This window comes from Acanthopagrus latus, chromosome 9, assembly GCF_904848185.1.
Source record: "Acanthopagrus latus isolate v.2019 chromosome 9, fAcaLat1.1, whole genome shotgun sequence".
NCBI classification, from domain to species: domain Eukaryota; kingdom Metazoa; phylum Chordata; class Actinopteri; order Spariformes; family Sparidae; genus Acanthopagrus; species Acanthopagrus latus.
In genome coordinates this window covers 5,002,768-5,016,615 of record NC_051047.1, presented here as the reverse complement: position 1 = coordinate 5,016,615, position 13,848 = coordinate 5,002,768, and the positions used below count along the sequence as shown (strand labels likewise).

General features: G+C 42.3%; 1 protein-coding gene and 1 long non-coding RNA gene across 10 annotated transcripts; one reads left to right on the top strand and one right to left on the bottom strand.

Annotated features, from left to right (window-relative positions):
* Nucleotides 1–31: 31 nt before the first annotated feature.
* Nucleotides 32–12,342, bottom strand: LOC119025657 (C-type lectin domain family 4 member A-like). Of its 7 annotated transcripts, XR_005076893.1 has the most exons (11): nt 12,042–12,342; nt 10,483–10,914; nt 9,905–10,072; nt 8,441–8,569; nt 6,763–6,905; nt 4,502–4,605; nt 4,318–4,397; nt 3,346–3,410; nt 1,891–2,582; nt 1,719–1,812; nt 33–891 (listed from the first exon to the last, which is right to left on the bottom strand). XR_005076893.1 is itself a non-coding variant. In XM_037109440.1 (10 exons), the coding sequence occupies exons 2-10, from the start codon at nt 10,746–10,748 to the stop codon at nt 2,370–2,372; spliced, it is 1,074 nt and encodes a 357-aa protein (XP_036965335.1). In that variant the 5' UTR covers nt 10,749–10,914; nt 12,042–12,342; the 3' UTR covers nt 1,437–2,369. The 7 variants fall into 7 exon arrangements, 5 of the variants coding, with proteins under 5 accessions (XP_036965333.1, XP_036965336.1, XP_036965335.1 ...); XR_005076892.1 differs by having other exon boundaries at nt 32–891; nt 1,719–2,582; XM_037109440.1 differs by lacking the exon at nt 33–891 and having other exon boundaries at nt 1,437–2,582; nt 10,483–10,584; nt 10,679–10,914.
* Nucleotides 12,343–12,497: 155 nt separating this feature from the next.
* On the top strand, nt 12,498–13,815 carry LOC119025660. 3 transcript variants are annotated; one of them, XR_005076896.1, is made up of 3 exons: nt 12,498–12,512; nt 12,701–13,545; nt 13,649–13,815. It is a non-coding gene; the product is annotated as an uncharacterized LOC119025660 (long non-coding RNA). The 3 variants fall into 3 exon arrangements; XR_005076895.1 differs by having other exon boundaries at nt 12,503–12,561; XR_005076894.1 differs by lacking the exon at nt 12,498–12,512 and having other exon boundaries at nt 12,522–13,545.
* Nucleotides 13,816–13,848: the final 33 nt, after the last annotated feature.

Here is a 13,848-nt window from a genome sequence, read left to right as displayed (position 1 = left end):
AGAGGGAGACAGAGGGCAGACCACAGGAAAGACTTAAAGGACAAGAGACACAAGAGGGCATGGAAAAACAAAACATGACACAAGACATGATACAAAGACATGATACCAAGACAATGACAGAGCCCAGAAATACATATAATAAACAAAGTGAAACAATAAGATGGTTTAGGGTGATTATCAACTGAATGAAACAATGACACCCACCTCTCCTACAGGAACATTGTACGAAAGGGCAGAGGTGGGCATTTATAGCAGGGACCACAGAAGAAGAAATTCAAGAGTAGGCGCTCCGAGCTACATACACAGTCTACACATAATGGATTTGGAGGCATTTTCTTGTCAGGCAGTAACAGATTTTGTGTAATTATATACACATTTGATTCAACACACAAGGTTGATCCGGTTACACACAGACAATGAATGGTAAGCGTGGAAACGATGGATCCTGTGGACATGCACTGGTTCAGCTGTGTTCACTTAGATTGCTTGTCTGGCCAGATTCAGTAATGCACATTAGGCACTATCAACTATTGTAAACGTCAATCAATATTCGGGACGTGCCCCTTTCTTGCTGCTGTTTTTACAGGACACGCAACCATGCCGCAGCCGACAGCAGTGCACTATACGTTTCATGGGAACTTTAAGAAATCTGCTAACTGCAGAAAGCCAACTGTATTTAGTTATTTAACAGCAGGTAAGGCAAACAAATGAGTTCCATTGTGTTTGAAAACATTTCTAGTTTAAAGTTTTTACCTTCTCTCCTCTAACAAGGCTACAGCTATGCATTTTGTTTGTCTGCTCAGTGGACCAGTAATGGGCAGCCGGTCAGCCCAGCAGAGCCAGTCCACTGCTCTCTTCACCTCCTCCCACCACTCAGGCCTGAAACAAAGTCTTATAAAAGACACAAGGCATTTTAAAGGCATGGATAAATAACGTGCTAGTACTTACAGTGGGGATTATTTCCTTTCTTTCTTTTTTTTTTTTTAAACACCACACCATGTGAGATCTCATTGAATTTCATGTGGGTGTTGCTGAGCATTTGCCCTCAAATTTAAATAGAGATACCGCCCAAAAATATAGCACACCATGTTCACGTTGTTTTGTCCGGCGTTAGACAAACCTGGGCTGAGGAAACCTAAGTCTCAACAGGAGACAATTCATTAGCCATGTTTTTTTTTGTTTTTTTTAATCTAAGGAACACACGTGAGCTTTTAAATGTATTTCTTCACTTTGAAATGCAAAGAAGTGGCCTCATGCTCATTTAAATTTATAATTAAAATAAATACATTTTAAATTTATATATATATATATATACATATATATATATATATATATATATATATATATATATATATATATATATATATATATATACATATATTCATATATCAATATCTTTTTTTATATAGTTTTTTATAGGACTGGAATTCTTTTAGAGTGTTAACATTCTGTCTCCTTTTGTCTCTAGTGCTGCAGCTGGCGAGGCTGATGCTGGGAGTTCACTTTAGATGGTGATATTGTTTGTGGTTGCACACTGTAGTAATTTGGTGTTTATCTGAAGTGTGTTGGGTTTATAATGATATATTTAGTATGACTGTCTGGCCTCTTGTCTCCTCTTGCCTGTGTTCTTCGAGTTTCAGTTGTAATAAAATAAATGGCATGTATGACCCACACTGTCTGTTGTGGCATCTTCATTGAAGCCCCTGTGTACTCTGTACCTTCTTAAAGGTTACATCTGGAAGTGTGGAAGCAAGCTTCATCACAGCATGACCTGACAATCCAAGTTCAGATTTGGCTCGTATTCCACTGACACTGCCGTGGTAGAAACTGAAGTCACACCAGAGATTCCAGTTCTCACCCACACTTTGAATCCCCATGGGTTTGACTTACCTCGCATATATTGCTTGATGCTGCTGAAAGGAATCCTCTCATCCAGAGTTGTGCTCTTCTGGTACCACCTATAGGCATTTCCCTCTGGCTTATGGGTTAGCCTATGCTCTCTACTTATTGTGGCAAAGCAGCAAGGGTTTACATTTTAAATCAACTTAAAGTTTAAATCCAACAACACCAACTAGGGGAATTTCACCCCCAGGATATATTTTAGGTGGATACAACCACTTTGGTACTCCACAGAAAAGGTCACAGGTCCAAAATCACTCATGTGCTTCCAAAAACACACAAGTTTATTTAAGCTCTTTAAATGAACACAATTCTTTAAAAGTATTATAGTCTGGTGGAGAGTTTGTACATTTTATTGCACAGTTACCCTTTTAGCCCAATATTGCACAGTTATTCTTTTGGCCACATAACCTTCACTCAAAAGTATAATCAAAATTAAAGGTCTAGTGCGCAGGGCTGTGGGCCTCCCATCAAAGGTGACTAGCTGATGGAGAGGGGAAGGGGTCCAATGAGACACACCAAACAGGAAAACCCACACACACACACACACACACACACACACACACACACACACACACACACACACACACCATCAGATCACACCACATTGCACGCTGCTGAAAAAGGAAGTGAAGGGGACCGCCACCAAAGGGATCTGTCAGCCACCCGCTCAGGCCCAGCAGCTGTTTGATGAAAGAGACAGCAAACAATAAAATCAAGTCATGGAAGGTGGGCACAGCGCAAAACACCACACTGGCTTCAAAGAGCACTACCACACTAGAATAGGGCCAGGATGTCAGCACTGGGTTTACTTGTACTTCACACAGACACTATGACCAATGGGCTAAATGAATAATGGAATAAGGAAAATATAAAATTAAACACTGGGGGTTACAACAAAAAAAAATAAATGAAAAATGAATGAAGTGATCCTGTACCGACAATCCAATGGTCATGTCCTAGTTAAATAAAAGTCCTGAATGCTCCTTTAATGATGCTCGGTGTAGAGTGAGCGGACAGAGTAAAGCAGTGCAGCGTGGACAGACAATGCAGACGGAACAGCGCAGACACAACAGCGGAGATTCCCAGCGAGCAGACGGCTTATGGTTGGGAATAAACCACCTGCCGTGGTGTCCAGCTTGGCCGGAAGGTTTCCCGTGCAGCGGCCCCGTCAACGGGAGTGAGAGACACCGGGGATGAAGCGCAGCAGCTCAGCAAAGCGACGCCGAGCGCACACGGGCCGTTACGCCCAGGTCGTTAAGCACGGGCTCTGGACTCCAACCCAGTCCCTTCAGCCAGCACACAGGCCAGCTCCGCTTACAATCTCAGTGGGAAAATACGATCCGACACACACAGCTTCGGAAACAACCACGCCGCCAACGCGGAAACCAGGCTCCATATAACAGGGCAGCAGACACACATCTGATGAGGAAGGCACGCACTTACATATAGGTCTGCGCAGCACCGCCCTGCAGTCAAGGTGATGGAATTCTGCCTGCAGCCCGTTGGCACTTAAAGCAGGAAGAAGAGGGGAGGTTTATTCTGCAGCACCAGTAACATTATGAGAGGGCATTTGAGAAAAAAAGGCATCATCTGGCATGAGGGCCAAACTCAGTTAACCTTTAAGGCACACAGAGAGCTGATTAATGGCTCCGGGCTCCTGGACATGTCAACACAAAGATCACCACGTTCCCACACTCACCATCAGGAAAAACAACTTGTCGCCGTCAAATCATAGCTTTAGAAATTTAGAAATGGACTTTGAAATGTTATAGTAACTAATCTGAGAGAGGGGTCATAATAGTTAGAAAAATTGGTGCGTCTGAATTGGTCAAAGCAGTGAATGTTAGCATAAAGGTCTTTATTGAACAAGTTGTCCTGACTGAAAAAAAATTAAGTATAAGCATACTTGGGTTGTTAAGTTGTGTAGTCTTGTCACCAGAGTTAGAATTAGAGCTACATGAGCTCTTTCAGGAACATACATTCTATTTGATGGGGAACAACATAGTAACTTTCACATCAGATATCTTGTGTATCACCTTGAAAAGTTAAGTACAAATACATTAGGGTTCTTACACTGAAAGCTCTTGGCTGTGTCGTGGAAACTGGCTGCTGTATTTATTTTGTGCAACAAGAATTTTGACAAGACATGCAGACCCTTCAGATATGATATCAAGCAACTTTATTATTATTATCCTCCTATTAACAGCCTGTCTTTATGATAGAATAAGGTATACACATGCTAAATGCTCAATAACACCCCTAAACATGTTGTCTACTCTTTCTCTCTCTGACATTTTCATAATCATCTCACTTTCATTGTCAATGCTTTGTTTCAAAACTAAGGCATTTTTGCACAGATCCACTTCAGAGACTTGTCACATTGCAGATCATTCCAGTTCCTTTTGGCATTCTCACCAAATATGAGGTGTATACAGTCCTCTTCGCCCCACTTTGGGTTTCCACCACCATTATCAGGCTGTGTTTCAAACCAGTACCTAGGAGGTTATTAAAGGAAGTGAGTCAGTCGGATTCTGATAACAATTGTTCAATCAGACAGAAATGACTCTAGTAATGTAGAGTCTGCTACTGTTTGCCTTACACCACAGTCGGCGGAGTTCCATCTATCCATCTCCAGGTCCCCTCCTTGTCTCTGTCATTCAAACCAATCCAAGTATCTTCCTTGATGATTTTAGAGATGAATTCCTGTCCGAAGTAAAGGAAATAAAGCCATTATTTCCAGTTAATTCTGAACCATATTACATTTAATAGGGATTCATCTGAGCAATACAATAACATTCATATGAAACTTTTATGAGCGCCTGAATAAGATACAGGTCAGCTGTGCAAAAATCCACTGTCTGTGGCTCCACCCAGTGGCCCCAATTTGATTTGCAGATGTTATATTGTGCTATGGCTCAGCACAACCAATCACAGCTAAGGGGAGTGGCTGAGAAGTATCAATCACTCCTGTGCATGCTGCTGGCAGCCCCCCTCCCTCATGCAGCATGTACTGGGCAGTACCCCTCCCCCACGCAGGCACCATGCCTGCTCTCACCCTGGTCAGATAAATTCAAGCCTAAACTGTAAATAATGGTGGAGAACAGACAACAACAACAGAGCTGAACAATGCCCCACCACTGCCCATGTCAAAGAGAAGAAATGAGAAGACTGAGGAAGAAAAGCAGTGTAAAAAGAAAGAATTGGACTGAGCCACAGAGAAAACAAGGATAAATATCGGAGCGTCATTTCAGAGGTGGAAGGAACTGTGGGATTTGTAAGGACTCAAGAGCAACGCAGAGTTAGTGGCTTTTCTGCTGGACAAGTAAGGACCCCTGTTGCAGTCGAGCTCCGTAGCTTGATGGTAAATCTATCTTGTTAGCTTGTATACTAAGTCCAGTGTTTAGCTCTGTCTTCATGGCTACTGGTTAGCAAAAGTGCCTTTCAAGTGACTGGGTGGTTATAACATTAGTTTGTGTTCAGGACGCTCTGAAGTGGTTGAATTGGTTTAGAGAATTAACATTTCCACATTGCACTGGATAATGATTTCATGGTAACTCTGTCTACCGCAATGTGAGGAATATTGTTTGTTACTCGGGTTACTACAGTGATCTGCATGAGGCACTCGTCATTTAAATTTAGTGGTACTAGAAATAGAACAATCAGGGATTAAGTTGTTGTTATTTGAATGTGACATCTTGGTTATCTGGCATCCTCCGTTACCGTGGTTACAAGCCTGCTCGTGCACAGCAGGCTCCTCTGTGTGTTATTTTTTGTAGGGAGAGTGTTCGGAAACTCTTGGGGAATCAGCTAAGTGAAATGATAAAATAATAAAGTGTGAAAAACATCTACTTGAAGTTTGATTATAGTAAGCATACACAGTTAACACAAAAGGCAAATTTTACTCAATCAAATCTGACTCATATTATATTCACTATATTTGTTTCAATTCCAGTAAATGTATTCATTTAAATGTGTTTTAATGGTATAAATCTATTATATCAAGGTCTTAGCATAATTCATAGAAGACCAGACCAGTTTCACTTAATATTAACTAATCCCGAAGATGACTAAAATACTACTTTCACCACTATATTCTCTGCCAGACTGAAAGGCCTCTGCCAATGACCTCTGCCTCTGGGTCGGGGGCCTGGGCTCTGTTTCTGTAGCCCTTCTTGTGTTACTACTTTATCTTACAGCCTTTTTGCAAATTATACAGCTTGCAGTTGCTTCATTTACGGCCTGAAAATATAGCCACGTGGTGCTCCTCTTCCTCTCTGCCATTCTTCTGCTCTGTCTGCTTGTTTGCCTAGTGCTGCTGAGTCATGTGACAGTACAGAACATCAAAACAGAAGAGGGGGTAGGAGGAGCAAAGTCAACACCAACGTTGGTATCAATATTTGGATCCAGAGGTTGACTCCTCTGACACCGGAGCAGGAGCCGTCCTGTCACAGCAAGGAACAAAAGCTTCCTGCCTGTGCTTTCCTCTCATGACACCTGCAACATTGGCAACTGGCCGTTGTTTTTGCCCTCCAAGAACAGAGACATTGGCTGGAGGGAGCTGCCCATCTTGTCCTCATGTGCACTCACCATAAGAATCTCACTTTTGTGCGTTCTGTCAAGTGGCTCAACTCCTGCCAGGCTCGCTGACTGTTTCTGATTAATGTCGTGTGATCTCTCTGTCTCTCAGTAATTTGTTCCTTTACTTTTTTGGGGGGCAAAAACTGAGGTGCGCATAAAGTATGTAGGAAGGTAAGAAGGCATGTAGGAGTATTTATTATTATTATTTATTTACAAGTCACAAATTTGTCTCAGTGGACTTTACAATCTATCGAGGCTCTATAAGGAAAAACTCCTCACTACCTGTTCTTCATCAGTGTCAATGGTCACCAGCTCTGCTCCTCTGTCTCTGCAGTCTTGTCTGCCATTTTCCCAAGAATCAGTCTTAGTGGAGAAGAGATAGCAGGTGATACTGAACATCTGCCATCCTGCAGGACAAGTTCTCTCTGGAAAAAGCATCAAAGTGACGTTAAAGATCAGACAAGGTCCATGTTGCTCAGCTTGGGAGGTTGTGGATTAAGTGTATGTTCTTTGGATGAAACTGTTGTTATCTGATGTTCAAACTGATATTCACTACTAATTTATATTTGCTTTAATCATAATGGAACAAAATAACTCATCAAAATCAGAATCTTTTTCATGTAACAAAAACCTCAATCTTTGAAATGGAAGGTATTCATCTCTACTGAAGATTTGCGCATTGTTACGTCATTAAGATGTGTTGAAGAGTTGGTCCCACCTCTTTCCCCGTTTGAACTGTAAAAACATGTTCATTCTACAAGGCTGTTTTCTTTCTTCCTAAAAACCCAAACCTTAACTAACACCTTCGAAGGTAAAAATGAATACGAAAAATAAAACCTAAAACCTTGAAATAGTTGGATGATATAGATTTGATTTTAGGAGGAATGACTGGATTATTTCATGTTGGATCATTGACTTTAAACTACCTCAAAACAGGAGTGAATGAATGTGTGGGGAACCTCCAGAATGCAACTTTATTTTACGCATGTGACTTTGAAATGCAAAGAAGTGGCCTAACGTTCATTTAAAGGTCCCATATTATGAAAAACACATTTTCTCTGGTCTCTACATATATAAGCTGGTTCTCCCTGAGCCTGCCAACTCCCAGAATGAGGAAAGCAAACGAGTCCTGCATGGTCTCTGCAGCCCACCCACTGGTAAAACAGCGCTCCTACAGGCTGTTGAGATTCAGCTCCTTTCATTACGTAATGAAAGTAGCCATTTACATAGACAGGCTTCCTCTGCACAATGATAGGAGATATCCGAGAGGGGGGCGTCCATCCCCATGGTGAAGTTCGGTGTGTCCAGCTGTAAGATAGCAATGTTTCGCAATGTCGTCGCTCAGAGTTAGACACGCAAATTACTCTGTTGTTGGTTGTAAAAATCAACATTAGTGCCTATATTCTGTCCCAGCTACAGAACAACTGACGAGACAGTGGTTGTGTTTCATATTTTAACGACAACGTGCCGCCTACAGTGCGTGTTAGTTTGTGTGTGTGTGCTAACCACTTCACATCAGACTGCTTCAGTAACGAGTGTCAGTACAAAGCTGGCTTTGCCTCGACACTGACCCTCGCAAAAAGATCAGTCCCAACCATACCGGACCCAGCAACTGCACCTGAGCCACAGGTAAGTGTTGCTGCGGTTTGATAGTATTTACAGTTGCCTACGAGTGGTGAGGTCAGCTGGAACTTGGCTAGTTAATAGTTAGCTCTGCTTTGGTCCGCAATGCAATTGTGTTTCAAGTGAGTTTAATATTAATAATCTTATGATGGAGCTTGGTTGTCACAGTAAAAAATCTGGAAACGTGCAGACTGGAGACAGAGATGATGCGAACAGTGTCCAAGAGTTTAGAGACTGTGTTGGAGACAAACACAGCTTTCACTAGCTGTTAGCCATTAGCTACATGGTAGTAATTGTAATACATATGAACAAACTAACATCATTCAGACACACTAACCATTCTGAAACATCCTGCTGCAGCCACAAGGTCTGTACTTCCTCAGGAGCCTCTCCTTCTGGGTCCAGTTCTGGGTCAAACTGGTATGGTTGAACAAAAGCATCACCGCGAGCCATAGCCATACATCCACTGCAAAACACAAGTGCATGCTACCGGTAGTGCAAGCGTCATCCTCCCCCGGAGAGGGGTGTGTAACAGGCAAGACAGAGCTCATCAGCCTGCAGCCTGAACAGCCTGCATTCAGTAGAGCTCACTTGAGGGACTTTTAGACAGCTGAAATTCAGGACTATGGATGGTTTGGGGCAATGCATATCGAATGGACCTCTGACAGCTGCGTGAAATACATGAAAAACAGTATAATATGGGACCTTTAAAAGAGTGTTCTATTCATTTGCATGTTTATTACATGTATATAGCGGCTAAAGTTAGAAAACAAAACCATGGACTGCTTTTATCTCAATTTGGTAGACATCTATTATTTCATTTTTTTCTTTAAATGAGTGGCCTGTATATAAGAAATTGTCGCAGCAGATGTCCGCTTTAATTTATTTCTTCACTTTTTGTGTAAGGGCCTGTCAGCTGTTTCTGTTGTTATTTACACGTTTAATTTCAAGAATAATTTGCCTGCTGGATGATGTCAATGAAGATGACAATACACTCTGCTGTCCCCCCTGATGAAATTTGTCCCGGACTCAAATGCTGCACACATAAATGCTTCGACCTGACCAATATTCCTGCTGCAAAGATGGACTTTTTATGACACTGGAATAAAAAATAGACATTGAGAATGTATGTACTATAAAGAATAGACTACTACAGGAATGAATGCATTTGAAAAGTTTAGCATGGATATTAATACCAAACCAGAGTGGGGCTGCATTAAAATGCCCATGTAACTACAGGAGCAATGTCTTGCGCAATTATGAATTTGTATACAACCAGAGGACTGAAGGTTAAAATATCGGCTCCATATGCGATTGATTTTGACTAATTAATCACAAAGCTTGTAATTGACTAGATCATTTTTTTAATTGCTCGACAAAAAGGAAAGATCTTCATAGAGCGAAAAATATTGTATTCCACCTTAGAAAAGGCTGCACTTTCATTAGGTGGTTCACAACCTTACAGGGAAGTGAAAGTGTCAAACTGAGGAAGGATCCTGTCACAGAGTCAGTGGCCACACTGAAGACATAGCATTAAAAAAAACACTATAATATGGAACTTATCAAGATATCCAAGTAAAAAGGTGCTTTAACTTAAATATGTTCCTGCTTGAAGGAATTTAAAAATGCATAAAGTTATTGGTACAAGTCAAACCGGCCATAAATGTAATTTACAGAAGTGAGAATGTCTGATCAGCACAGTCTCTGTATATAGGTGTTCTATAAATGAGGCCGTGGCAGCTCCTGTCCTTCATGTTAACAGACAGCTGTGCAGAACACACACAGGCAGGCGAGCACTCACTCTGTTTGGACAAACTCTGAAGTCTGTCCAGCTCTTTGGACACTGAAGTGAGGTTGGCATTCAGCAGGTCTCTCTCTTCAGACACAGAGGACAGCTTGTCATTACTGGCCTGGAGACGCTCCGTCAGGTTGGCTTTGACAGTGGAGTGTTCTGCAGCTAAATCCCAGTCTGAAATTAAATCAAGATTCACTCATGCATTGATACCAATACTGACTAAAGGTTCTATATTTGAGTCAAAATCATCCTAATTTGTCCTGACAGAGGAAGATGTTCATTCTGCTCATGCAGTCTATGAAATATCAACCTGAGGGCTGAAATGAACTTGAAGTCCAAACAGTGATGTACAGTCTTTATAATAATATGCTCTGATGTTTCCCCAGCAAATATCTAAATACTGAGCAACCTGCACCTGAATTCAAACATGGTTCAGCTCTTCATCATCCACAGATGTTCAAATATGTCATTTTGCTGCGTTAGCTGCTGGAATATATTTACCATGGCCGTAAAATCATATTCATAAAGACACGTGCATCTCTCACAAGTTCACCCCGACACTGACTGATGAAAAACAGACTCACAGGAGACACCGAGGCTGATGAGTCCAACCAGCAGGACAACACTGAGCAGCCCCAGACAGAGAACCACGGCTCCATGAAGCCTCCTCTCTGAGCTCCTGGGACCTGAACACAGAGAGGACATGATATCATGATCATAACACAGGATAATACACAACATCAATATGCACAACCCATGTGTGTGAGTGAGCATTCTTACCTGTCTGATTTGTTGAAGGTGTTGGGTCGACAGGCTTGTTGTAATCAACATTTGCATAGATCTCCTCCATCGCTCAAAAGGTAACCAGCTCTCTCCTAAACGGTCAGCGCATGTATATGATGATGGTGGATTCAACGTCTCTCACGGTTTTCAGGAAGTCATTGGTTTTTAAAGGTGGTGAAAATAGTTTGTACAGGAAACATCCACCACCAGCTCAATACCTTTAAGTTCCACATCTGTGTAATGGCACGCGACTGTCTGTGGTCCTTTTCAATTGAACCTTTTCTAAAACCTTGAAATGGTTGCATTACATTGCATATATATTTCAGGATGAATTAATGGACTATTTCATGTTGGATCGCTGACTTTAAACTACCTCAACACAGGGGTGAATTAATGTGTGGGGAACCTCTAGAACCCATTTTTATATTACAAACCCATCTTTACAGGGATCTCGCAGGTCGAGACCTGCTCGGGCCCTTTTGTTTTGCAGTGCCGATTTTTTGTCTGCATTTTTCACTGCCTGAACATGCCCCAAAACTCACTAAACTTTGAATATACGTCACGCCTGCCAGAAAATTTCATAATCTATTGCCATCCGTAATTTCCACCATTAGGTGGCACTATAATCAAGGAAAGTGCGTTTTGGCTTATAACTCTTATACTTTGTCGCACATTCAAAAGCCTTATATCCACACGTTCACTGAATTGTGCTGAATCTCATGATATAAGCCACGCCCATTTCTGCCTGCCATTTTTTTCAGCAAATTCGCAAAAGTTCGCAAACCTACTTTTTCCAACTCCTCTCAGGCGATTTCACCGATTTGCACCAAACTTTACACACAGTATCTATTGACCCTCCTGACAAAAAGTTATTAAAAGAATTTTGAGATTCCAAACAATACTGAAGTCATTAAATAACAACTTCCTACAGATTTCGTTCCAAACTGGAAGTGTTGCATATCTCCACATTGGTGGGTCTGAATGACATGAAACTCAGGTGACTACTTCCCCATGAGCCCCTGAGACTCTGTGCAAAATTTTGGGCGATGACCACAAGGTAGCGCTCTTTAAACTGCAGTATTTTATATCTCCACATTGGTAGGTAAAATTAACACAAAACTGTACAAATATTGCCAATGCCCTCCTGAGGATAACTGATCAAAGGTGTTTCAAAAATCCAAGCTCCCCTTCCTACATGCATATACATGAATGACACTTGGTATGCATGTATCATCAGATGCATGCCTCTGTGCCTGAAGGTCAGCTTGAAACTTCTCCTTGTTGATTAAATGGGCAACCTTCAGCTCCTCGTAATCTTTATAACATCCTTCTTCTTCCTCTGCCTGGTGTTGTCCCTCACCTGAGTATCTATCTTTGCGTTGCTGAGAGTTAACTCATCGCTGTACTTTCTCAGCCGCTCCAGCTCTCTGGTGGTCCCTTTCCCCCTGTTGAGATACATTCCCTTCATGGATTTCTGCTTTCTCTGCTGCTTTTTGGTGTCTTTGAGCTCTTGGATAAGTCTTTCCCATTTCATTTGGCTATTCTGTCTCAGAAAAATGCTGTCTCTGATAAACAGATATCGTCACATTGTTCCTCACTTTTCTTTCTCATGTTAACACGGCTGTGTTTGCATTCGATGGAAAATCAGACTGAAGAATTGTTGTCCTGTGAACCTGCCCTTAATATAGGTCCGGAATGGAATGTTGATGTGGAGGTTCTAGTTTGCTTTGATTTCACACACACACACACACACACACACACACACACACACACACACACACACACACACACACACACACACACACAAGAGCTTCTGTGATGGCATGAACAGGTAGGAAGATATCCATCGTCTTCTCTCACAGCTCCTGCAGCCCATCCACGTGTGTGATGCAGTACATGCACAACATGATCACATCTGTGTCTGTCGCCACCACTACAGCCCGTTTGTGGTGCAGAATTTACACTGAGTATGCAAAGTCAGCAAACATCCTGGTATCTGCCTCCTCATGTTTCTCATAGGAAAGTTCTGAGAGCTCAACCTGACAATCTGCTGACAAGAGGACAGTGCGACCAGGATCACAAAAGATTCCACCAAGAATAAGTGTGCAACCTGCAGGAAGTGACTTGTTCTGAGCTGCCCATGCCTCCCCCATGTAGTTCAACAGATTAGCTTTATTCAGTGGATTGAAGCTGTGGGTGAAGATGACGGATATCTTCCTACCTGTTCATGCCATCCCTGAAGCTCTGGCGGGGAAGTATGATGTTACAGCTTCAGATCTTATATGCCTTCTCCTCAGCACCTACATACTTACTGGATGTGACACAGTGAGCTATCTGTACAGAAGAGGACAAAGGCAGGTCCACACAACTGACAGACCTTCTGCTGCTGTGCAGGTACGGTGACCCTGAGGAAAGCCTGGATGTTCAGGAGGAGGTTATAACAGCTGCACGGCGATACATGGTGTCACTGTATGACAGGAGTGACTTTGGTGGTACTGTAGATGCACTGCGAGCCCCTCTCTTTGTGAGCATCAAAGGAAAGATGCGTTGCCTTCCACCAACTGAAGATGCCTTCCTATCGCACCTTCGCCGAGCCCTGCATCAGTTGGCTGTGTGTAAGCGAGCACACATGGTTCAGCCAACCTAACCAACTGCCATTGATTTTGGGAGACAACATATCAATGGGAAAATGGTGGAAACCATGATGCTGAAAGAGGCAAAACCTTCTGAACTCAAACACAGCAAATACTGCCGCTGCAAGAAAAGCATGTGTGCCCGAGGATGCTCCTGTGCAAGCGCCAGTGTGAAGTGTGGCATTGCATCAGATGTTCAAGGATTGAACTTGCGCTTGAAGACAGGGACACGTAAGTAGGCTACGCGTGTGTGTGGTTGTGTTGGGTTCAGCTTATTTTTTGCGTTGCGTTGCTGTATAACCCACCCTGCCGGTCTTGTTTGCTGTCTCCTCAGGTGGTGAGGGTGAAGGTCTGTCCCCAGAGCAGTATCTGCAGTGTGTCACCCTCTTGTTTATCCCACCTCACAGGGACCTGCACCTAGTTAATTAAGTTATGTCATATTATTTTGTTCCATTAAAGTTGTAATAGTTGTCACCTGAGGCAATAAAATAAAGAAAGTCATTTTGCTGTATTATATTTCTTGTGTGACACATT